At 42.6% G+C, this 26,048-nt stretch overlaps 1 protein-coding gene across 1 annotated transcript in view; it reads right to left on the bottom strand.

The window, feature by feature from the left end:
• The window catches only part of BRINP1 (BMP/retinoic acid inducible neural specific 1), a 140,194-nt gene that overhangs the window by 13,644 nt on the left and 100,502 nt on the right, over nt 1-26,048 (bottom strand). The window contains exons 5-6 of the mRNA XM_064291546.1: nt 19,021-19,257; nt 13,769-13,991 (exon numbers count right to left, since the gene is read on the bottom strand). Coding sequence (XP_064147616.1) covers nt 13,769-13,991; nt 19,021-19,257 — 460 coding nt within the window. The remainder of the gene's footprint in view (nt 1-13,768; nt 13,992-19,020; nt 19,258-26,048) is intronic.

Genomic DNA, 26,048 nt, shown 5'->3' with positions numbered 1-26,048 from the left:
TGCCCAGCCAAACCTAGAGTAAAATCCTGACCCACAGATCAAGGGCATGATATAATGATTAGTGTTTTAAGTCCTATGTTTCAGTCAGTTTGGTATGCACCCATAGATTCAGGACACTATATACTATGAACCCAAAAGAGAATTTAGGATATTTCATCCCCATTTTATCACTACCAAGCTATGTTACTATGCTAAGCAGATTCTAAAAATACCACCCCAAAATTCTAGGTACTAATCCCCAAAACTCGTGATTGTGTTCTTTCACATGACACAGTTGACCTAAAGATAGTCTAACCGCATGAGCCCCTTTAAAAGCAGAGAGTTTTCTCTATCTGTTGGCAGAAGAAGTCAAGGAGAGCCCAGGTATGAGAAGGAACCGATATGTCACTGTTTCTTTGAAGACAGAAAGGGCCATGTACAAGGATCTGAGAATGGCCTCTAAGAGTTAAGAGTGACTTCCTGTCAACAACCAGCAAGGAAGTGGGAATCTCAGTCTTGCAACCACAGAAATTGAATTTTTCCAACAACCTCCATGAGCTTGGACGTGGATTCTTCCCCAGGGTCTCCACATAAGAGATCAACCTGGCCAACACCTTGATTTCAGCCTGTGACACCTAAGCAGAATGCCATGCCATGCCCAGACTCCTGATCCGTGAAAACCGTGAGGTAATAAATGTGTTTGTTTTGCACCTTTAAGTTTGTGGTAATTTGTTAAGCCACAACAGAAATCTAGTACAGTTACTTTGGCCAAGCCACTTCCCCACTTTGCCTGATTTCACTCTTAAATAAAATGACAGGAAGAAGTTAGATGACCTCTAGGTTCTCTTCTGGCCACAAATGATTTCATAATTTTAGGTCATTTAACTTCCCTGAGCCCCAGGTAAAGCACTGATGCAGGATCAGTCCTGTACCTCTTCTATTTTATCTGCTAGATTTCAAGCTCTCCATGAACAGGTGCATCACTTGTCTTGTTCACCACTTGACCCCTGTTGTTGTTGTTAGTGGCCATACAGTCAACACCAACTCATGGTGACTCCATGTGATGCGGAGTAGAACTGCTCCATAAAGTTTTCTTGGCTGTTATCTTAACGGCAGATTAACAAGCCTTTTCTTCCGCAGTACCGCTGGGGTGGGTTTGAATCACCAACCTTTAGGTTAGCAGTGGAGCGCAAACAATTTACAACACCTAGGGATCTTACTCTACCCCATCGCTAAGATAATGCCTGGCACATTTTAGGTGCTCACTAAGTATTTGCTGGATGAATGGAGAAGATTCAGTATAAATATTAACGTAAATGTTGCTTGACAAAAAAAAAGACTGTGTATGTGGGTTGACAGCAGAGGGAGCATTGTTTCATAATCTTGGGCCCAAAAAACCAAAACCAAACCCACTGCCATCAAGTCGATTCTGACTCATAGCGACCCTATGGGACAGAACTGCCCCATAGAGTTTCCAAGGAGCACCTGGTGGATTCAAACTGCTGACCTCTTGGTTAGCAGCTGTAGCACTTAACCACTACACCACCAGGGTTTCCTAATCTTGGGCAAGTCACTTAATTTCTGTGAACCTTAGTTTCCTCGCCTCTAAATAGGAGGCTAATCCTTGTTCTAATTGTCCCACAGGCTATTCTAACTATTAGATAAACTCATCACTGAGAAAGCCCTTTGCAAACTTTAAAATAACCTATAAGTATCTGCCTTCGTAATAGTTCACTTTTTAAGGTTAGGAATGTCCCTAAGCCAAATGGGGTAAATTTATTCCCTAATTATACCAAAAGCCTAGCATCTTCCTGCTGTTACTTTGGCAGTTTCTGGTTAGCAGTCAAGCCACCCCTCGGTGGGGTGGTACCTGCAGGGATACAAAGCCACTGGCATCTGCTTAAGCAGCACGTGTTAGGAACTCAGCTCAAAGAAGAACAGTTGAAGGATGAGGATGTCTAGTCACAACCTGCCAGCAAAATCACCACCTGAGGTATTTTACCAAATAATCTAGGTCATGCCCTCTTAATCTGCTGTACATCACTCTCTTCCAAGGCTGTGTTCCTAGTAGCCCAATCTCTCTCTATTTAGGTTTTTTTGTTGTTGTTGTTAATTCAACATTTCCTAAACTTATTCAACCGCAGATACCCCTTACTTTTTTCTCCTTCACATTATTCTTCAGGATTCACTTACTGGAACTTGGTTTTTCTCAGTTCCTACCAAATGTATTCAGTGAGGGAGACTATATTCCTGGTAGTGAGAGGGCTGTTCTCATCCAGGGTTAGTGAGGTCCCTTGGCCAGTGACATCACCTAGGAATTTAAAGCCCACCCTAGACCTACTGCATCAGATACTCTCGGGATGGCACTCAGCAATCTGTTTTAAACGCCTTCTGAGTGCTCCAGTTTGAGAACCATTGCTCTAATCCATAGATCAGCGATAAAGCTCATGTCAACACAAGAGAGAAATATTGGATGCGTTTATACCCAGGAGAGGGAATCCTTCGATTCTCTAGTTTGTCTTACAAATGGCTACCCGAGGACACTTGCTGAACAATGGCTTTCCATCACCTAAATGATAAGATATAAGTTCTACCACTACCTCTATAATTTCACCCCAACACACTGGTCTAACCTTACTTATTGAATAACAATAAGGACAGTTATTGTCAGGTATAATAAGAGTTAATATTCATTCATCATTTACTATATTCTAAGAACCCTCCAGAGTTCTTGGGTGGTACAGTTAATGGACTCAGCTGTTAACGGAAGGGTTAGAGGTTTGAGTCCAACCAGAGGTGCCTTGGAAGAAATGCTTGGTGATCTGCTTCTAAAAAATTAGCCATTGAAAACCTTATGGAGTACATTCTACTCTGATACATATGGGGTCATCATGAGTCAGAATCTACTGCAACTGGCTTTACTAGTTAATAAACCTATGTATATATCTTGGGTAATCCTCACAATAACCCTGTGGGGGAGTTACTGCTATTATCCTCATATTAAAGATAATGGCACTTAGACCCCGAAGACACGGGTACATAGTTTATCAGGACCTAAATCATGGCTGCCTGGTTCCAAAGCCTATGTTCTATATAAATCATGATTTACATGGTCTCTCTGATTTCTGATTTCACATGATTTTCTCTTTCTGGATAAGATTAACCTCAGACCCCATTCTTGCTAAGTACTTGTTACTTTCCTGAATGGAAGACCATTATCTCCACCCCAAGTTCAAAGCTTTATCATCCCTCAGTTCCCATCTCAAATGCTCCCTCACTTCAGTTCAACAAATGCTATGTCATTTTGCGCCAGGCACTCTCCCTGCCACTGGAGACATACTGGTGGGGAAGAAAAGCAGGGTTCCTCCCCTCATGGATTCTGTGGTCAGGAAGGGCAATTCTGGGATTAAGCACACAATTGCAAATGTGCTGAGTGCTAGGAGAAACGCTGTGCAGGATAGGGCAGAAGCATACGGCAGAGGAGGGCAGCCTGGCCTCACGTGTCAGGGCAGCAACCCTGAGACAAACAACAAGAAAAAAAACCAAACCCACTGCCATCGAGTCGATTGCAATTCATAGCGACCCTATAGGACAGAGTAGAAATGCCCTATAGAGTTTGCAAGGAGCGCCTGGCGGATTTGAACTGCCAGCCTCTTGGTTAGCAGTCGTAGCACTTAACCACTATGCCACCAGGGTTTCCATCCCTGAGACACAGGGGTCTAATCTGAAATTTAAAGTCTGAATAGGTGAGCCAAGCAAAGAGGGAAGGGGCATTCTTCAGTCTCCCCAGAAGGAATGTATTTCTCTAACTTCTCTTTTCTTGAAGCATTTGTCTTTACTGCTATTCAAACTTTGTCTATAAAATGGGAAATGTAATAGAAACTACCTTGTTTTTTTTTTGGGTTGTGCAAGGGTTAGATGAGTTAAGACACATAGAGCATTTAAAACTGTACCTGGTACATAATAAGTGGTCAATATATGTTAAATGGAGCCCCGGTTGCACAGTGGTTAAGAGCTACGGCTACTAACCAAAAGGTTGGCAGTTTGAATCCACCAGCCGCTCCTTGGAAACCCTATGAGGCAGCTCTACTCTGTCCTATAGGGTTGCTATGAGCTGGAATAGACTCAACAGCAACAGGTATATGTTAAATATTATTATGATTAATTTTTTCTTATTGCATGACCTTGAGCAAGTAGCTCAACTAATAATGGTAAGTTACTAGGAATAAGAGCTATGTCTCAGGAAAAGCTTTTGCAATTAACCTCCACATAAATGACTTGCCACAAAACTGATACTTTCCTCTCCCTCAGATAAATGCAGTACGTGATGCCCACAGCAGACCGAACACTCAAGACTGGTTGGCTGAGCTCCTACGGAGTATGCATGGCTCTGTTCCTACCTAATAAGAAACACACTTACCAAGATTCAAAACTCTTTATTCTCAGCCCTGTTTATGTCTGTTGTGTTTGTTATTATTGGGAAGGAGATCTGGTGGCACAATGGTTAAGTACTCAGCTGCTAACCGAAAGATCAGTGGTCTGAACTCACCAGCTGCATCACAGGAGGAAGATGTGACAGTCTGCTTCCTTAAAGATTACAGCCTTAGAAACCTTATGGGGCAGTTCTACTGTGCCCTGTAGGGTCACTACGAGCTGGAATCAACTTGATGGCAACAGGTTTGGTTTTTGGTTACTTGCTATTATTATATCACGGAATTAGGAGTAAAACAAATCAACGAAATTTGGGTGTGAGAAAAAAATGAGTTGTTTTTCTCTGTGGAAACTAATTTGCATACTTTGAGAAAATTCTATAAAGACAAGTTGTTGCAAAAAAAATTGCCATCAATTTAAATAACAGCGAGGTAATTGAAAAAGACTAGAGGAGGGGCTGTAAAAACCTAGAAACATTTTGTTTGTTTCTTAAGAGTCTTTAAGATATTGCATCATTTTGCCTAAATGAAAGTTGGAAATATTATACAATTATTGGTATTGGTTTATGCAAGAAAGTCAGCAGAATTTCAAAATAGCAGGATGTACCAACCCTACCCCCAAAAGATTTTGGCCTTACTTCAAAAGGCTGACGAATGAATGTGCATTTATTTGTTTTAAGTTAAAATTAAATGTATTTATGAATGTGCGTGTGGCATGTATACTTTTTGGATCCTCTCCTTTAACTCAACTTTTTCAATTAACTGACAAACTAATCAGTTAACCAGTTGCCCACCAGTCGATTGCATCTCATGGCGATCCCATGTGTGCCAGAGGAGAACTGTACTCCATAAGGTTTTCAAGGGCTGATTTTCTGGAAGTAGATTGCTAGGCCTTTCTTTCCAGGTGCCTCTGGGTGGACTCCAACCTCCAACCTTTTAGTTTGCAGCCGAGTATGCTAACCGTTTGCACCACCCGGGGACTCTAGTGGTCTCCAATTTTGTCTGATAAGGAGCTTTGTACTTTGACTTCTTAATTTGTGCTAAAGGTGGCATATACGTTCTTTTTTACTTTTCTATTTTAGGTACTATTTTTATCTCCATCATACCAATTAGGATACTGAAACTTGGAAACTTACTACCATTTCAAGGGTACATCATTAGTAAACGGTAGACACACCTTGACCTGTCAGACTCCACAGAGCCTGAGGTCCTAAGTACCTTAAGTTCCACCGACTATCTTTTACATTATTACATATTGTTAGGTTCATGTGTTATCTTCTCTAATGGAGCCATCCAGTTCTTGGAAGTAGAAATGGCATCTTCATCAAATATCTGAGGTCTACTACCACTGTGCTCTTGTTTATATTAATGTTATAGCTGTGAGTTTCTTTACAGGTTATGAAGAGTTTTCACATATATCATATAAGCTGACTAGGACATCAGCTCAGTGGGGTCCTATGCTTATTATCTGGATCATACAGATGCAGAAACAGAGGGCTCAGGTAGGTTTAGAGACTTTTGGAGGTCACACATCTAATCAGTGGCAGAGCAGGGACTGTCAGTTTAATAAACTGAAACTGACTTCAGTTCAATAAAACATAAGAAGTCATATCCCTCTTGCCCACTGCTGGAATCTATGGAGACTCAGTCCTAAGGCAAGTAAGTACAGGGTTCGGAGAAAAGAATCAAAACCAGTGTGGATACTAAGGGTCATCAGAACAGAGATAACAATTATCTTGGTGGCCAGAATTCTTCTGCAGACACCAATTAAACACTGCATGGAGCAGAAAATTTGTTCAAAGCTGACATGGGTTCAGGAGCTATGGCCCCAGGATGGGAGCCTGAGGTTGATGCCCCCAAGGGATTTTCATCTAAACAATGCATAATTACATTATGCTTGCCTAAGTCCTGGACTTCTGGGTCAAGGCCACGTGAATTTGAGAAGTAAAAATAAACCAAAGACCAAAAGTCATCGGAAAATGCAAATAATTATACCATCCACCCACAAGTTAATCTTCCATAGATCTGCTTTGCCTCACAATACTATAATCTCTAAATAAATCAGAAGCTAGAAGGAGATAAGGGATTTAAAAAAAAAAAAAATCAAATCTAACTGACACTAAGCACCTACTCTCACTATGAGTCAGAATTGACTCAGCAACAATGGATTTGGTTGGTTTGGTTTCTGTGCAAGGAATTTTCTTCTATCTAGTTGAATTTAATAAACCCTGAATGGGCTTATTGATCCTTTTTATTGTCAGGAGCCCTGGTGGCACAGTGGCTAAAGTGCTTGGCTACTAATGGAAAGGTCAGTGGTTCGAACCCACCAGTAGCTCTGTGGGAGAAAGATGTGGCTGTCTGCTTCCATAAAGATTTATAGCCTTGGAAACCCTATGGGGGCAGTTCTACCCAGTTCTATAGTGTGGCTATGAGTTGGAATTGACTCGACGGCAATGAGTTTTTATTTTCAGTAGGGGATATTTCTCAGAATAATAACAGACTTAGCAAGAGGTACTTTCAGGATTTGGATCCAGGTCAGCTGAAGAAGACAAACTCCATTTAAGTTTCCATTTTACCGAATTGCCCAGACTATCAACCTGAGGGTCTGAATTTTAGTCATGATCTCTTCACAAATTCCCTGAGTGACTTTGTACAAGTCACTTGTTTCCTTTGGCCTTAGTTTCACCATCTTTGAATGAGAAAGACAATCCAAACACAAGCAATATATGTAGAAAACCCATAGACTACTTGTATGGTATCAAACCAAAACCAAACCCATTGCCGTGGAGTTGATTCTGACTCATAGCAACCCTATAATGGGACTTAAGTTTTAAAAAATTTTGTCAACATGCCCATTCTGTGTAGAAAATAATGTATTTGTCCATTCATTGAGCTAAGTTTCCTGAATAGTTACTGTGTGCTAGGTACTTTGCTAGGAAGTTATAAGGATAAAGTGCTGAAGAAGATGGGAACAGTAACATGCATGAAACTTACCATGTCACAGGGCAGACAGGCATTGACCATATAGATAAGCAAGGGTATACTGGTAGACTGAGACGTGCACTGCAAGTGGGAAGTCAGAGAGCAAGGAAAGCATATAAAACAGGTCCTGAGGCAGCCTTTTGACGCAAGAGACATGTTTCTGAGGAAACAGCAGGTGATCTGAGACTAAAGGATAAATAGAAGCTATTGCAGTGAATAGAGTCCCTGAGTGGTACAAAGGGCTAATGTGCTCACTACAAACCAAAAGGCTAGAGGTTCAAGTCCACCTAGAGGTGCCTGGGAAGAGAGGCCTGGTGATCGACTTCTGAAAAATCAGCCATCGAAAACCCTATGGAGCACGGTTCTACTCTGACACACATGGGGTCGCTATGAGTCAGAACTGACTTGTCAGCAACTGGGAAACTGCAGTGAATGAAAAAGAAAGGCACATTCCAAGTGGAGGAAACAGTCTGTGCAAACCTTGTGGGGTGGGAGACAGCAGTGAACATTCCGTGAGCTAAAAGTAGGTTAGTGGGGCTGTAGTTGAGAGAGCCCATGGCATAAGAGATAGGCAGGGGCAGATCAGGGCAGACTTGTAGGTCACCTTAAGGAGTATGCTCTCTCCTAGGAGCAGTGGGTAATAACCAAAAAGTTTGAAAGAGAGATGTGACATGATTGAATTTGCTTCTTAAGTATTAATTCTGTCCGCCTGGTGGAACACAGGCTGGAAAATGATTATAGTAAATTCTGGAAGACTTCGTTAAGAGGCCATTGTAATTTCAGGAAAAAGAAGAGCATAGTTTGAACTATGGGCTACACATTAAAATTGACTAATTAGCATCATCTGAAAGTGATACTGCTCAAAGATTCAATTACTGACCTTCTACCAATATTTTGAGTTGAACTGTTACTCTCTCATTGTCTCTGAGTGCTATTTCTCCAAGAGTTGGGAGGGACCTCAGAGATAATTGAGCCTAGCTGTTTTCAAATTGTTTTAGCAGAAAAAAAATTCTCTTATTTTCCCAAATGAGTTTTAATTCAAAACTCCCATAAAGAAAACTGATAAAGAGCCGTTCTAGTTAAAGGTGAAGTACAATCGCATGCCACTCAACCTGCAGCCTACCCTTGCAAGGTGCAGTGCTGGCACTCAGTCCTGTGGAGGCCAGGTTACAAATCGGTCATGGATGCAGTCTTGCCTGCACAGGGCAGGACCAGACCTTGAACTCAGGTTCCTGGTTCACAAATCAGTGTCCTTCCCAGCACATCCACAGGCTAGATAATGGTGTGTTGGGTACTAAGGCTTGTTCCCTGTTTCTTTAAATGCGTTCCAATACCTGGCATAGGGCTGGGATGACTGATGGCCCATAAACATTTATGGAGTTGCACAGAAGCCAACCAAATTCAGCAAGACTCAGACTGATTTTTTGTTTCTTTTCTTTCCGCTTCCCTTCTTTCTACCTTCTTCCTCCCCCCGCCTTTTCCTCTCCTTTCCTCACTTCTTTCTTTCTTTCTTCCTTTCGTCTCTTCTTCCTCCCTTCCTCCTCCCCCCCTTCCTTGAAATGAGCGGTGATTTCCACGACAATACAATTTTTTTTTTTTTGGTCTAGGTAGGTCATTTAAATACCTTGGATCATCTTGCCTAAGGGATAGGCATAGAGGTACTAAAAAAGACTCTTCTTGGGTTTCAGTCCTGCCTCTTGCTGGTTGTATAACCCTCAGCAAGTCATTTGACATTTCTGCGCCTTAATTTCCCAAATGTAAAACAGGGATGAATTAATGCTGCCAGATGGGTTGTTGTGACGATTAAAAGAGATAAAATGCATAGGAAAGTGTCTGGTGCCTGGTAGCTTTATAAGTGTTAGCTATTCAATGTTGCCTTGGCCCTAAACTCATTCTCATTCTCTTCCTGAGCAGTTTGGCTTCCATTTTACCCTGCTTTCATAGCCCCTTTTTGTAGAGCACTCAGAGTCTACAAAGTGCTTCCAGACATACCACCTCAGGCAAGGCCCACAGCAACCCTCTGTGACAGGCAAGCAGAAATGATTATACCCATTTTACAGATGAAGAAACCAAGTCTCAGAAACTTTCAGTGTTTAGTGATAGTTGTGATCAAACGTGAAGCACAACTCCCAGTCTTTCTAACTCAGCACGACATAAGAATCAACTGGTGGTGAAGACATCCATATGACTATTCCTTGTGTGTCCCTGGCTTTCCTTGACCAGTCCAATTAGAGCACTATAGTCTAACACTGGGGTCAGCTTTCGCTCAGGATAACAGAAATTCATCACGGTATCACCGGCATCTCAACGAGAATGTTATACATGGTGGACATGCAATAAATATTTGGTTAGGTGTTGAATTCTCCCATCAGCAGGTGTGGCTGGGAATTTGTCTTTCTGCCCTAATTCCCACAAGCACTTGGCATTGGGTCAGGGATGGATGCTTCCAGAGCCTGGTACATAGTATGCTCTCAGACACATAGGATGCTCTTCAGTTGATGTGCTCTGAAATGTGCTTCTTCTCTTTACCTGCAGGGGATGTATCTAAATTGTCTGTCTATGTCTCTGCTCAGGCTCTAGGGATCTACAACAGGGGTCTTTTCCTGAACCCCATCATGCTAGATGAGAGTGTCTGCCTCCACTCACTGCCACCTTGATGAGCTAAGCCTGTCTGTGGCATCATCATACCCTCAAAGCATGTATAGCTGCCACTCCTTGCCACTTCACACAGCCTTGGAACACAAGGGCTCCCACTGCTCTGCACCCCAGGCTAGAACCTGGCCAAGGCTCTGACTATCAAGGCCCGTAGTTCACTCTGCTTCTTGCCAGGAAGTCAGTAAGATAATTCCAGTCCTGCCACCTATCCGTCGTGTGACCTTGGGGAAGTTAATTACATGTCTGCTTCATCCGTTCTCACATCTATAAAACGGATCCAGTAGCACCTACTCCACAGAGAAAGTGTGCTGATTAGATGAGAAAATATATCATCATCATCAACATCCACACTCATTGGGTGATTACTGTGTATGAAGCAATTTATATGCAAAATATTGGTGCCTGGTAAAAATAAGAAGACAAATCGCTAACATGTTATGACCGTTTTCTATGTACCAGGCATTGGTCTAAGCACTTCATGTGAGTTAACACATTTAATTTTCACATAGCCCCTCAAAACTCTATCAGATAGACACTCATTATCCCCATTTTATAGAAGAGGAAATTGAGGCTCAAAAATGTTAGTAACTTCCCCAGGGTTACAAGGTAAGCAGATGACAAAGCTGGGATTTGAACTTAGGCAGCCTGACTCCAGAATCTTTACTCTTAACTAGCTCTGTTGCCTCTTACAATAGATGCTCAACAGGATATGGTGGACATGAAGCCCTCTGACTTCTGAGGCTAAGTCATAAGACGTCATGCAGCTTCTTTATGACTTGGTGTTAGGACGTTCCCTCTTGGCACCCAGCTGCCATGCTGCAAGAAACCCACGTGGAGAAGTCACGTGCAGGCTCCCTGGTTGAGCCCTAGGTGAGCTCCCAGCTGACAGCTGGCACCAGCTGCAGCTTTGGGGGTGAGCCATCTTGGATATCCAGTCCAGCCCAGCCCCCCAATGACACCATTTTCCAACGACTTGAGAGACCCCAAGTGAGAAGAGCCCAGCTGTGTCCAGTCAGAGCTGATAACAAAGTGTTCCTTTGAGCCACTAAGTTTTGGGGTGAACTGTTTCCCATCAACAGAAAACCAGAACACCCTTTTTCTCTAGCTTAATATTAAGATTCCAGCAAGCTTTGAAGCCAAGCTCCAACAATCTTTATTTGACCCCTCACTAAGTCTTACAGTCAACACCTCTTTGAAGTAACTATAAAATCAATTATCATTTATTGACCTTGGCACAATATTGCACGCTCTGAGCCCCAGTTCCTTTATCTGTAAAATAAGGACAGTAAGAGGACCTAGTTCATAAGATTGTGGTGAGGAAGAAATGAGTTAACCCACATAGATGCTAAAAACAATGGCTAACTTATAGAATGCATATGCTAAATGGCAGTGTCTAGCTCTCTTCCTCTCTCTCTCCAAGTCAGGCACTTTACTAGACACTTTAAATTTTAAAAGCTTAATCTTCTCACTTAACCTGAAAGGTAAGTGTCATTACCCCCTTTTGCAAATGCGATGCAGGGACTTACATAAAGCCCTGTGGCTGGTAAAGCGGGGTGTGGACCCGTCTAGGGAGGCGAAAGCCTATGCTCTTTCCCTCTCCCACTCTGCCTCAACAATGCCACACTTTTTTGAGGCAGGTGACAATCCTTGTGACACCCGTGGGAATAACAGCACCTATTCAGCGGACTGATTTCCCACAGAGTCCAGCAAGCAGACAAACTGAAGCTGAGAAAGCAGTTCATTTGCAAATTGTAGCTCGCTGAGCTAGAGGTACCTCGAGGTTCCCAGGGTTAGCACCTCTGTCTGACACTGTTCTGTGGCAGAGAGGTGCCCTACCGGTGTGAGAAATGCTCATTAAAGCCTCCGATTCAGATGTCAGGAAGCAGTCCACAGCCAGGCCAGGAAGTGCAGCTCTCCTGAGAGGGATTCAGGGGACCCAAGTGTCTGTGCCCCTCCTCATCCCAGTAGCCAGCAGTCAATACTCCTCAAGTGAATACAGTTGAGTGACTTGCGAATGGTGGAACTGCAGGCATCATCTCTGGGAACGTGGAGTAGAAATGTTATAATCAGGACAAGTTTTCTTATCTCAGGAGGAGAGGAAGCAGCACTGTGAGTTCTTTCTTGGAAGTTCCCAGTGGCGGCAGGACATTTCTAGCTGTCTACACCTGACAGCTTGCACAGGAAGGGTAGAGACTTATTCACAAATGTGCACGCCTGCACTCAGAATAGGGAAGTGACTTTCCCACGACCACACAGCTTATTAATGCTAAAGCATGAACCAAATCTAGGCCTCCTGGCTCTCTGTCCAGAGTTCTTCCTGTTACCCAATCTTGCCCTCTTCTCTCCCTTCTAATGCCTTTCCAGCTACTCTCCTCCTGGACTCCCATGAGCCTCCCCTAGACCTGGCTGCCTGGATAGTGCTTGTGCTCTGGCTGTTCTTTTCACCTGTAAAAATGTGGCTGCCCAGTGTCTCATTCTCTTAGATTTTTCTCTCTGCTCTCTGAGGTGACAACCAGAAAAACTGACTGGACCAATAAGCAACATCACGATAAAAGTGGAAAAGATTGAAGTTGTCAAGTATTTCATTTTACCTGGAGCCACAATCAACACTCAGGGAAGCAGCAGTCAAGGAATCAAATCAAATCTATTTGATGTTTGATAATGATAGTGCCCTTCTCAAGCAGGTCAATTCTGGGGCAAGGGGTTTCTTTACCGAAGGCCACCTTTTGTGTGGAGTGTTTTCCACTTGCCAGCAGAATCCTCCCTATTCCTGACCCAAATGTTGCCTTTTACAGAATGGAACCAGTTTCTGGATCCCCACTAGAACATGAGCTTCCTGAGGGCAGGGCCCATGCTGTGTGTATTTCTGAATCTCCCCCAGTGCCCAGTGCAGGTCACGTGGAAGGTGCCCGATGGATGTAAACAGAATCTCCTTCAGACATTCACTCAAGGGGGCCATTTGGGCACCTGTGGCAGGTGACAGGGGAAGGCATTGTGTGATGGGGCCCCTTTCCTAGTTCTACAATATTACAAAAGGAAGCAACTGCTTATTCTGGCTGTGAATAGTGTCAATGTCCAAAGAAATTCTATTTGATTCACTAAGCAATTACAACAAATTAGGTGCAGTTTGGGCCTGAAGCTGGAGGGAATGGGTGACACAGAGATGAGCGAGGGCAAGTGTATAAGAAGAAGGTGTCCTAATGGAGAAAAGAGGGAAAACAAGCTGGATAAGCTGGGATTTCAGACTAAAGGGAACTTAGAAGAAGGAGCCTTCTGTATGGCTTTACTCCTAGCCCTGAACAAAAGACTCCATAAATCAGTTGATTGCTTAATGAGCTAACACAACTGCTTCAGCTTTAAGATGGGGATGTTAAAATCTACATGCTGAGTTATTTTAAAATTAAATAGATAATACATTTTAAGCAACTAGAAGAACACCAGGTAGCAGTTAGGGTTAGTGTTAGTTCCCTTCCTTGGTGAGATGGAACAGACAACACAAATATTGAACATTCACTGTGAATTCTGGAAACAAATTCAACACAGCTAAAGCCAGTAGGAGAGAAGCCAGAGATGAACCTGAAAACTGTTGGTATGGACCATGCAAGATCTTCTTTACCAAACCCAAATGCACGGTCGCCATTGCATTTACCTGTGTAACAACCAAATCTAAGCTGGCACCAGGTCAGTGCCTGCAAAAGGTGGTAGGTGGTGGCAGCACTTACCTCTCTCTAGGCAGCTGGTGGTTGGGATTGTGGCGGCAGCGTACGCTGAGGCCGAAGAGCTTCCGGGCAGTGCGCTGGATCTTCTGCCTCTGGGCCTCCGTGGCACTCTGCAGAAGCTTGTAGCGGTTCTGCAGGTCCCAGTCGTTGCCCCAGTGCTGATGGATGCTCCCGATGGTCAGGAAATGGTTGCTGGGGAGGCGCTTCATAAACGATTTAAACTCATCTAGCAAGAGACAAAGGCCGAGAGAGTAGGGCTGAGCGTGACCTCCTACATCTGGGGGTACCTCAAAAGCTTAGCTTCACCTACCAATAAAGAAGGCTTGCAAAGCAAACCATCTTGTTTGAGGCCCACAGAACACTGCATTAGCCTGGTCTGTCTTAGTAGGCAGTGCAAAGGACGTTTCACTTTTAATACATTTTAAGCAAAGTACAAGATTCTTGTACTTTGCTATCACAGGAGTGAACAACCATCCTGTACCATTGCTTAAGTCAGGGTGTTATGGATTGAATTGTGTCCCCCCCAAAATATGTGTTGAAATCCTAACCCCTGTATCTACAAATATGGCCCTGTTTGGAAATCAGGGATTTCTTTTGTTACATTAATGAGGCCATATGGAATAGGGTGGGTCCTAAACCTAACCATTCTGAGTTATAAGAAGAGCAAAACAGATACAGGGACACACTTGGGGGAAGACAGACATCAAGGAATGCCAAGGATTGCTGGCAAACACCAGAAACCAGGAGAAAGGCTCACACAAGAAATTGACACAGCCAAGACCCTGATTTGAACTTTTAGTCTCCAGAGCTGTGAGAAAATAAATTTTCAGTCTTAATGAACCCACTTGTGGTATTTGTGTTACAGACGCATTAGATAACTAAGCCATAGGGCTTTCAGATTTCTGTCATTTGAATACCATCAATAAAATGATATTCACTTATTATTCATACTTGTATCTGCTTAATATTTTCTTTGAACCAATTTACTATTTTTTTTTTTACCTTAAATTTAAAAACAAAACTTTTATCCAGCTCTATATGGAAAACCACTATCATATGTCTTTAGTAGAATGGTAGCTAGAAAAATAAAGTTAAAAAAACTTTTTTGATGAAAACAATGTTAATAAATTCTAGCCAGATATTGTTGTTCCCTGCTAAATGATCAAACTCCTGAGCCTGCTTTCACTTTGAAATACAGGAAATTAGCAAGTGGGAGAGAGGTGTTACAGGCATATTAGCACCAAACTGAAACCCTCTCTTTGATGTAATCTGAAGGTTTGACAGAGAACTGAAAATGGATCAACCTCCCCTCTGTGTGACTGAGTCTTACGTGAAGTCATGCATGTGTACCATCTCACATCAGTTCACATTTTGGAGAACTCCACCTTAAGGATGGGGACTCGTTCTCTGGCCTCCTGGTGAAGGCTTCTGCCTCAGTTAGTGATGCTGAGATTTAGAGGGTCAGCATGTGCTACTACTTGATACAGCTTTGGAAATGATCGAGTTCAGCTTTCTTGTACATACAGGGAAGCTAAGGCCCAAAGTGAGAAAATGACTTTCTGGAGGTAGCACAGCCAATGAGTGGTGAGAGCCAAGACTAAAATCTGAGCTTCTGTTTTCCATCCAATCTCCCTGATTCCCTTTGCTGCCCACCACTCCACCCCCTGTCGTCAATGGGAAAATTAAAGAATTGATGGTTTAATCATTTTGCAGGGAAAAATGCAAAATGGTTGGGCTAAAAAAATAACCTGAAGCCTAACACTTTCCATTCATGTTATGAAACCTGCTTGAAATACATAAGGTATTCATTTTATTTAACAAAAACTTAAAAGTTACTCGATACATACCAGAGGCTAACTTCCTAATACATATTACTTATTTTTATAGCAAACGTACAGAATAGGTAAATTTATTGTCTCCATTTTATAGAAACCAGGGTACAGAGTAGTTAAGTAATTTGGACAAGGTCACGCAGCCAATAAGTGGTAGAGTCAGAACTCTGGCCTGAAGTCAAAGCCTGTGTTCTTACTTTCTACCTTACACAGTGAAACCTGTGAGAATGGAACTCATTGGGACTGCCTTGTTTTTCTGGGTCTTCCAAGTTTTCCGCCTTTGACAGGGAATAGTCTTACCACTTTTCTACCACTCTCTATTAGTGGAAAATATTTGAGTTTTCCTTCTCTGACACGTTTCCACCTTATACAAGTTCTGGCTTCCACAGGTTTTTCTGTACTTCCTCTGAACACAAAGTTTGGGAGGAAAAAATAAATGGTGCTCATAACATAAGGATCTGACTTTTAGAGAATCTCAGGCACCTCATTATAGACAGTCACACATGCATAAGTTCATCTTGACCAATGAACAGCTGTGTGACCCTGGGCAAAGGTCTCACCCACTCAACACCTCAGTTTCCCTGTCTGTGAAATGGGTATAATAAAATATAATTCAAGTATTGAGAGGGTGACATAGGATGCAGTACATGCTCAGAGAATGGCAGTATAAGACTGAAAGAATAGCACAACACTCTGCACTGACTTGTTCATTCAGTGAGCTGGCTGGAGGCAGGGGACTGGCCCTGATGACCTTGCGTTGTTTCAAACTGCCCCAACTCCTCCCATGGAAGACACACAGTTTATTTTATAGAGGACTCTGTTGAACCTTAAAGGGATAATAGTCTTTTCAATGAACCCAAATACAGGTCAGATGAGAAAATAGAGCTTAAAAGTTGAATATTTTAACTTTCTTTTCTGAAAGTTTAAGGATCCTCCCTGAGGAAAGAGGGATACACTGTACGTATGTGTGCAAAACCAGGCCCTGTTTGACCACCAACACCTTGGAGCTATCCCCAAATCATCAGTCTTTACCTTTGGCTGGTTATTTAATCCTTCCAAATTACCAGGTACTGAATCATCAATGTTATGGGGCTGAAAATAAGGAGGAAGACATACACGTTCAAGCCACAGATGCACGTATGTCTGGATGGATTTGTCTTAATGGGTAAAGCCATTTCAAATGGATAAGTACAAGGACATCTAGAACAGAAGTGCACCCTTGTGGCTAGAAAGCATGACACATAAATGACTTCTGTGGCCTATTCAGCTAATTCTGCAGCCTCTCAGCTTTCTGTGTTTCCTAACCCATCCGCTGAAAGTGGTTTCCCTTCCTTCTCAAGGATTTAATGCTAAGGATCCCAACTGCCTATGCACACAGCCTATGATCCCCTCTGCTTTTTGGCAATCAGGAGAATCTCTCTGCAAAAGCGTTTAATCAAATGTTCCTTTTGTTTGAGGCCAAATAATGGTCATAATACATTTCCACCATGAACTGCTCTCTTTTTTATCAATTCCCCTGGACTTTAAATGGACTAACGGGTGCATGTTCGTAAGGCATCCATAGCTCCATTCAAGCTGCATGACCCTGTGAAAGCAGGATCATTGATACATCAGGTGCTCCCAGAGCGATCAGGGTATAGAGCCCACGGAAACCAGTCATTTTCAAACATTGCTCAACAGAGCTCTGCTTTCATCTCTGGTACACAATGGCTCCAAGGTAAGATTTTGTTTGATCAAAGAGTTTCCTGGATAAAAATGTAAATAAATTCAAGTATTAAAAACACAAACATGTCCCCTCATTTATCAGATGAGGGAACTGAGGCCTGGGGGGTAAAGTAGAAATTAACAAGTTGCAAAAGCTGCTGTGATCACTACATTTGGAATCAGGCCCCACTGGATTCCATTCCCAATGCTGTCATTTACTAACTGTGTACGTGACCCTGGGGAAGACTATGGGTCTCGATGTTCTCTATAATACAGGAATATCACTACTAATATTAAGGCAGCTGTTGTAATAGATTTAAGGGATATAAGTTGCTTTAAAAACAGGAATGCTCTATACATATGTCCACCAGTTTAACAGATATTTATGCAGCACATACTACATGCTAACTAGGGACTTGGCATCCCCACAGAAATCTCAAGGATCGTTAATCTTATCATGTCCAAAACTGAGTGCATGGTCTTCTTTCCAAACCTTCCAGCATGTTCTAGCTCAGAGGATGGTACCAACATTCACCCAGTTAGACAAACAAGGAAGTTGGGTGCCATCTCTGATATCCTCTTCTCTTCAACTTCCATAGCCAATGTAACATCAAGCCCTGCCCATTCTTCCTCCTAAATATCTCAGCAACTCTGAATGTGTCCTGTCTTTACCACCTGTCCCATCACTTCAATCCACATCACAGACATCTCTCTCTTGGGCACCTTGTGATGGCCTCCCATGCGTCTACGCACACTCACGCTCTGATTTTTGCACCAGTCTGATACTTCGATCTCTGCTCAGTGATCATATCCTCATGGTGGTCTTTCCTGACCTTCTTGACCACATCAACTCCTGCTCCATATCACTGGCTCACAGAAGCATCTCGTTCTTTACATGTATACTGTTCAAAATTTTACAGCCGTTATCATGGCTATGGGATTAATGTCTGGCTTTCCCACAAAACTCAAAGCTCCATGAGGGCAGAGGTTTAGCTTTGCACCTAAGCCACTGTACGGCCTTTGGTGACAGATGTCTCTCCCTTGAAATGCATTTTGCTTAACCACAAAAACCAGGAAATAGCTAAGTGGCCTGAAAAGTAACTTCCCGCTTTGATAATCTATGAATTCTCTGGAGAGATGAAAGATAGATTGGATGGATGGATGGATGGATGGATGGATGGATGGATGGATGGATGGATGGATGGATGGATGGTAGGTAGATAGATAGATAGATAGAGATAGGTAGAGATAGATGATAGATGATAGATAGATAGATAGATAGATAGATAGATAGATAGATAGATAGATAGATAGATAGATAGACAGACAGACAGACAGACAGACAGATGACATAGAAACAAAGATACAGAGACACAGAGAGAGACAGACTTGGGAATCAATACGACTACCTTCAACTCTCCACTCTCCAGAGACTTGTTATGTGGCTTACTCTTCCTGCCTTCTGGACAACAGAGACAACACATCATATAACCACAAACTCAATTACTCTATTCATTATTTCATTCAACAGAGATTTACCGAGTACCTTCTCCTTTTCTTTTCTCCATGACAGGCATTATACCAGGCTCTGGACCCTCCAAAGTGAAAGAGTAGGGGCCACTGATTTTTTTTCCTCTCAGTAGTCTTCACTTTAGTTATAGATGAGGTTCCTTCTCTAGACTGAGCATTCATGCAGTAGCACTAAATTGGGCTCTCTACCTGAATTCTCCAGGTCCTTATAGGCTTCGGCCCAGGACTTGGCCATGTTGGCCAGCGTGTACTCCATGATCTGGATGTCGGTGATGGGGCAGTTGCACTGCGGGAACTCCTCGGCACACTGGCACCTGCACTGGCTGTTCTGGCACACGTACTCCCCCTCACCATTGCACATGATGTAGCTCAAGGCCGACTGGACAAACTTCTCTTGCAGATACTGAGGGAAGATTATCTGAAGACCTGTTTAAGAATAGCAAAAAGGGTATACAGAAAAGTTAAAATAGGTGTTTCATTAACAGTTTCAAAGGGTGATGCACAGGAATTTGAAGCTGCTAGATTCTCCCTGTGTATCACAACCAAATAATTCTGGGCCCGCCAAGATCCAGACAGAACAAACCTGCAAAGCCTCCATTTGCACTGCTTATGTTTAAACTTCTCAGGTCTTAACTGTAGCCATTTCTGAAATGCACACTCTATTCCACTTCATTAGGACAGAGACTAGAGCCAGATTTGGCATATGACTTTTCTATATTAGGGGAAAACCGTTATTGAAAGTATAAGATTATTAATTAGTTCTTCCTTTATTTATTTCCTTCCTCCTTCGAACACTGATTGTTGTTGGGTGCTATCAAGTCAATTTTGACTCATAAAGACCCCATGTGACAGAGTAGAACTGCCCCCACAGGGTTTTGACTGGCTGATTTCTTGGAAGTACATCACCAGGCCTTTCTTTGAGGCACCTCTGGGTGGACTCAAACCTCTAACCTTCAGTTAGCAGCCAAGCACATAGCTGTTGTGCCACCAGGGCTCCTTCGTCAAACATTTATGAACCCTATTTATGATCATGAAGTCCCTACATGGTACAAATGGTTAACACTCAGCTGTTAACCGAAAGGTTAGAGGTTTGACTCCACTCAGAAGTGCCTCGGAAGAAAGGCCTGGTAATCTACTTCCAAAAAATTAGCCATCGATAATCCTATGGAGCACAGTTCTACTCTAACACACACAGAGTCACCATGAGTCAGAATCTACCTGACTGTAGCTGGTTCTATTTACGAACACAAGTCCTAAGCTAGGTACTAGGTCTATAGAGATAACAAAGATACATGGTCCTTACCCTTGGGGAGTTTACAATATAATTAGCAGGGACAGACGTGGACACACATCAGCATAACACAGCTTTAGAGACAGAGAACAGAGATGGCCACAGGATGCAACTGGACAACAGAAGACTACAATAACGTTGCTTGGGTAGCAGGGAACCTTTGTAGAGGAGGTGGCCTTTTGGTTTGCTGAAAAGTGAGTGAAAGATCATCATGTATAAGAAGAACAGGAAAGGCATTTAAATGGAGGAACAAGAACAAAGACATAGCATGTCTGGGAGTGTCTGATGAATAAGTTGAACTCTGCTGGGTGGGGAAGCAGAGGCTGTAGAAAGGGGCAGAGGCCACAGTGTAAACGGCATTATTATATGCTAAGGAGTTTGGAGTTTATCCTGTGGATAACGGGGGCACTTTGGTAGTTCTCAAGGCTAAGAGTGATATAATTGTCACTGTTATTAGGTGCCATAGTCAATTCCCGCTGGGTGGGTTCAAACTGCCAACCTTTTGGTTGGCAGCCTAGTGTTTAATCATTTTACCTCCAGGACTCCTTAACAAAACCAAACCCACTGCCTTCGAGTCAGTTTTGACTCATGACTCATAATGACCCCGCAGGACAGAGTAGAATTGCCCCATAGGGTTTCCAAGGCTATAAATCCTTATGGAAGCAGACTGTCACATCTTTCTCACTCGGAGCGACTGATGGGTTCAAACCACCGACCTTTTGGTTACTCTGTGAGCACTTAACCACTGCACCAAGGGTTCCTTACCCATTGCCGTCAAGTCGATCTTGACTTATAGTGACTGTACAAGACAGAGTAGAACTTCCCCACAGGGTTTCCAAGGCTATAAATCTTTATGGAAGCAGACTGTCACATATTTCTTGCTCTGAGTGACTGATGGGTTCAAACTACTGGCCTTTTGGTTACTATCTGAGCACTTAACCACTGCACCAAGGGTTCCTTACCCATTACCATCAAGTCGATCTTGACTCATAAGACAGAGTAGAACTTCCCTGTAGGGTTTCCAAGGCTGTAGGGCCGCTATGAGTCAGAATCGACTGGATGGCAATGGATTTGGTTTGAATATCCTTTATGGGAGCAACTGCCACATTTTTCAAAGCACCAACCTTTAGTTTAGTAGCCAAGTGCTTAACCATTGCGCCACCAGGAATCTTTAGTGATATCATTAACCTGTTGCTGTCAAATCAATTCCAACTCATAGCAACCCTATAGGACACAGTAGAATTGCCCCATAGGGTTTCTAAGGAATGGCTAGTGGATTCAAACTGCCAACCTTTTGGTTAGCAGCCAAGTTCTTAACCATTTCACCACCAGGGCTCTGTGATATCTTTTTTTTTTTTTTAGAGGGGTATAAATTAGGAAGACAACTGTGTCATTAAAAAAAAAAAAAAAGAATAATCACATCTGAGATCATGAATTTTTTCTCCTTTTTGATTTATAAATAAAGCCAAGACCCGTCAAGTGGAAATGATTCGCCTACAGTTATAGGATGAGCGCTCTTGACTGAGTTCATGATCTTTTCACTACAGTTGACTATGCAAAGTCTTAATCCTTAAGACAATGATGGAGAAGACATTTTTCTGGGCATAAACACTACTTAATACCCTTGCGTAGCATACCAAAAAAAAACCAAACCCAGTGCCGTCGAGTCGATTCCAACTCATAGTGACCCTATAGGGCAGAGTAGAACTGCCCCATAAAGTTTCCAAGGAGCGCCTGGTGTATTCGAACTACCGACCTCTTCCTTAGCAGTCGTAGCAGTTAACCACTATGCCAATAGTGTAGCAGGTTATTAACTATGGTGCCCAGATGGAAGGGCAACTCTGGGCAGAATCAATTCATCAAGGCAATTTCACCTGGGATGTTTCTGTCCACCTCATTTGGAGCTAAGATTTTAGCCTACAAGGCATATGGGGGTAATGCTTTTACTACCTTTTATGTAAAAGAGAACTGTTTTTATTTGGACTAGTTGTCTTTTTCTCATTCATGCTGCAGGGGCAGCCCCTGATCCCACCCATCAAGAATTTTCTGTATGAACTCATCATTTCTTTTACTCTCTACTTCATAGTTGTGATTCTAGATTTTTATCTTTCCTTGTCTCCCCTTCACATTATAAAATAAATAAAGAAGCCCCATCATTTCAACCTACCTTCATACGGCAGTTATAAAAGAATACTTTCGAGGGGTATAGTGGGGCAGGAGACTGTGCCTCCCGCATTTCTTAGGGTGGGAAATAATGCTGTGGCTAGGAGCTGGGTATTGCTGTCAGTCTGGTTCCTCTACTAATTGCCTAAATCATCTCAACCAAGTAATTCAACCTTCCTAGGCCTCTACTTTCTCTTCTTTAAAATGGAGATATTTCCCAAAAAATCAGCCATCGAAAAGCTTATGGAGAACAATTCTACTCTGCCACATGTAGAGTTGCCATGAGTCACAACGGATTTGACGGCAACTGGTTGGTTTTTCAGTACCTACATCAGAGGGTTGTTGGTGGGATTAAATAAAACGATTCCTGCAGAACGTCTGGAACAGTTCCTGGCCCAAGCAATATATATTATCTATTCTCATCTTTGGTGATAATGATGCCACTCCTATGATGAAATTTTGTAAAAGCTGAACACAACCCTGGAAAGAAAGGATACTTAGACAGGCAGTCTTCAAATACTTAGAGAGCTTTCATAAAAAAAGAAAAAAAAAAAAAAAGGCTATAGAATTTCCCTGTGCTTATTGAACCAGCACTGGGGAAGAGCTGTAGAGAACCGTGGGTCCCATGTCAATAGCAGGAAAGGGGTTATTACAGGGCATAACAGCAGGGCCATGGTCCATTGTAAGACTGGTAAGTGCCAGACCAATGAGCAAGGGGCCCATCTGAGTCTGAGAGATTGTTCAGCAGGGCTACTGTACAGGGAATACAGATGCCAAAAGGGAGGGTAAAACAAGGCAAGCTAAAAAATGCTTTCCAAACTGAGTCTACGATTCTCTCAGAGCATGCATTATTGAGTTATTTTATCTGTATCACCATTTTTGCTTCCAAAGCAAAATTTATTTTTGGCTGATCCCAATCCCCTATAGGCATCTGGTTGTATGCATTGGGGTTACGTTTATGTTGCTAAAGGAATTCTATAGACTATATTCTCAGTCTTATTTTTCTAGCTTGCTCATCATTTTCTTCCTCCCTTTTGTAGGGGATAAAATATTCTATTCTTAGTCCCAGCCCAAAAGGAATTTAGGGAGAGCATTTTTAGAAAATTGCGTCAAATCATTTCTCCATTTGGCAAGGATACAAAAGGCAGTATTACCTACCCCACTTAATGAAACTGAAAACAGATGAAGTTTGGGGTTGGGGGGTTTCTGGGAGCAGCTGAAACACAAAACTGGCTGCTTTTTAAAAATGGAAACTCAGAACATGCCGAGTTGTCTCTGAGGCAGAATCTCCTGGGCAATTTTGAAAGAGAATAATGAAGACATAGCAATTAAAAAGCACTTTTCTGCAAAATGTCATTACTGTTTAAAGTTACAGAACCATTTCTACGGCAGCGGAGGTTCACACAGCAGTCACAGCCAGAGTCCTCTCCTGATGACCTGTGTCCAACAAAGAGGCCCATTGCTGACCTCATAGATCGGCGCCTGAATCTTGCCGGCTTCAATGGGAGTCATAAATAATTTGGAGCGGGATTTGGCCTGTGGAACCACCGTGTGAAAGATATACAGCTGCCGGCTGGGGCTGTATTTCTGTCCCCACAGTTCCCAAAGACACACACACACACACACACACACACGCACACACACACAGGGAAAGGAAAACTGAGAAAATGAGAGAGAGAAAAAGGCCACCATTATTGTCAAGCATATAAATTTTGCCTCACAAAACCCAGGAAGGCAAGAGTTGAGAGCTTCATTTCAACACCACCTCACCCACGCTGAACATATGGAATATTCCCCCACCCCCAATCTCATTATACTAAAAAAAAAAAAAAAAAAAAAAACTTGTTATACTTTTAGGTGGAATGTTTCACCGTGTATGCCACAGAGTTGAGTGGGCAGAGTAGATGTGGGAACATCCATGCCGTCTTCCTTCTCTTCCTGATTCTTGCCTCTCCTCCCTAGTCCTCCCTCCCACCTCACCACCAACACAGACATCTCACTTTTTGTGTGTGCGTATTTTAAAGCAGTTTTTGTCTGTGGAGACCTGATTTTTCCTCCTCTCTGTCACACAATGGATATCTCTATTTCCTTGTCTCCCTCCCTCATCTCCTAACACCCTCTTCTTTCCTCAGAACACACCAGACACCCTGCCCTTTTTTCAGCACCTTCAATGTGCCAGTTTGTTCTTCCTACAGTCCTTGCACTTGCCCTTCCCTGTGCCTGGGGTATTCTTTTCCCAGATCTCTGCATGGTCCCCTTATAATCCAGACCGTCCTAGGCCACCCGAGTTGAAATGCAACATCCCTGTAGCATTCTTCTTTTAGGCTCTTCTATTTTCTTCATAGTATTAATTACTGACTGAAATTATCTTACTGATTTGTTTTCATTTTCTTTTTTTCATCCTTTCCATTAGAGAGTGGGCTTAAGGAGGACAAGAGCTTTATCTGTCCACTAGAAACCCCCAGAGCGTCAAATAAGGACAAGCGCAGAATCAGCTCTATGAGGTTACTATGAGGTGAAATCGACTTGATGGCACTTACCAACAACTCATCTATTAAATTAAAAAAAAACAAAAAACAACTATGCTCTTCCTCATTCCAGCTGAAGAGAAAATTGCCCCATCAGACTTTTGGGATGTTAGAATTTAAAAGTTAGGTGAATTTGCCCAATATCCTCTGACTAAAGTAATAGAATCGGGACTCAAATCCAGGCATTCTCACTGAGTTCTGAAACACTTGAGAGTCCTTCAATTTCTTTAGTGGAAAAAGAGCAGGGACTGACATTCCTGGCTCCATATCCTAGCTCTAGCACAGAGCAACCTTGTATAGTATCTTCTGGAACTTCCATTTTCCCATCTGTGAAGTTGAAATCTCAGTAACCACCTTCCAGGGTTGTTGTGAGGAATAAATGGGGTTGGGACACACAAAAATGGAACTTTGGACCTAGCATAATTAAATGCTCAATAAATGTTAGATTTCCTTTCTTTACCCCACATCAGGCCATGGTCCATTCCAAGACCAAACGTGAGCCCTTTTTGGGAAAATCTACCTTGAGTAGGCCCATCCAGGTCAGCATGAATCATTCCATGAGTGCATTTCCACTTAGGAGCAAGATAACAATTACTGTAGGTCTTTATAATTGATCACTCCATCACTCTTTTTTCTATGGGTTTCTGTTCCTTCCTTCCTTTCCTTTCCTTCCTTCCTTTTTCTCTCCCTTGTTTCCTACCTTCTTTTCTCTTTCCTTCCCTCTTTCTCTCTTCTCATCTTTCCACACATATCACTTAAGACCCTACTATGTGCCAGGCACTGTGATGTGGATACCAGAGTGAATAAGACAAGAAAATCTTTGCCCTCGCAGATCTCACAGCACCTAACTCAGAATGGGGCAGGAGGGGTTGAACAAACTCTCTTAGAGGGAGTGACATTTAAGATCGAACCTAATGGATAAACAGGTCATAGGGGATGAGTAGACCACAGAGAGAGGAGTCTAGAAAGTGGAAACAGCATGTGCAAAGGCCTCAGGCAATAGAATTGCCAGATGAGAAGGAGCCTGGCCATCACCTTTCTTTTTGATAAACAGTTCTTCAGGTTCATTTGTTCCTAAGTCCCCTTAGAGAAGAAAGGAGAAAATTCTGGAGCCTCAGAGAAGATCAAAACTCTGAAGAGAGGAATGACACAGAACAGAGAGCTGTGAGCTCAAAAGAGGAACAGTAATTTTTACACCAGTAAACTTCCTTGTCTAATACATGCAGTGAGTCTAC

The sequence above is a fragment of the Loxodonta africana genome, chromosome 9 (genome assembly GCF_030014295.1).
Source record: "Loxodonta africana isolate mLoxAfr1 chromosome 9, mLoxAfr1.hap2, whole genome shotgun sequence".
Classification (NCBI taxonomy): Eukaryota; Metazoa; Chordata; class Mammalia; order Proboscidea; family Elephantidae; genus Loxodonta; species Loxodonta africana.
This window is presented reverse-complemented; position numbering and strand designations above follow the sequence as displayed.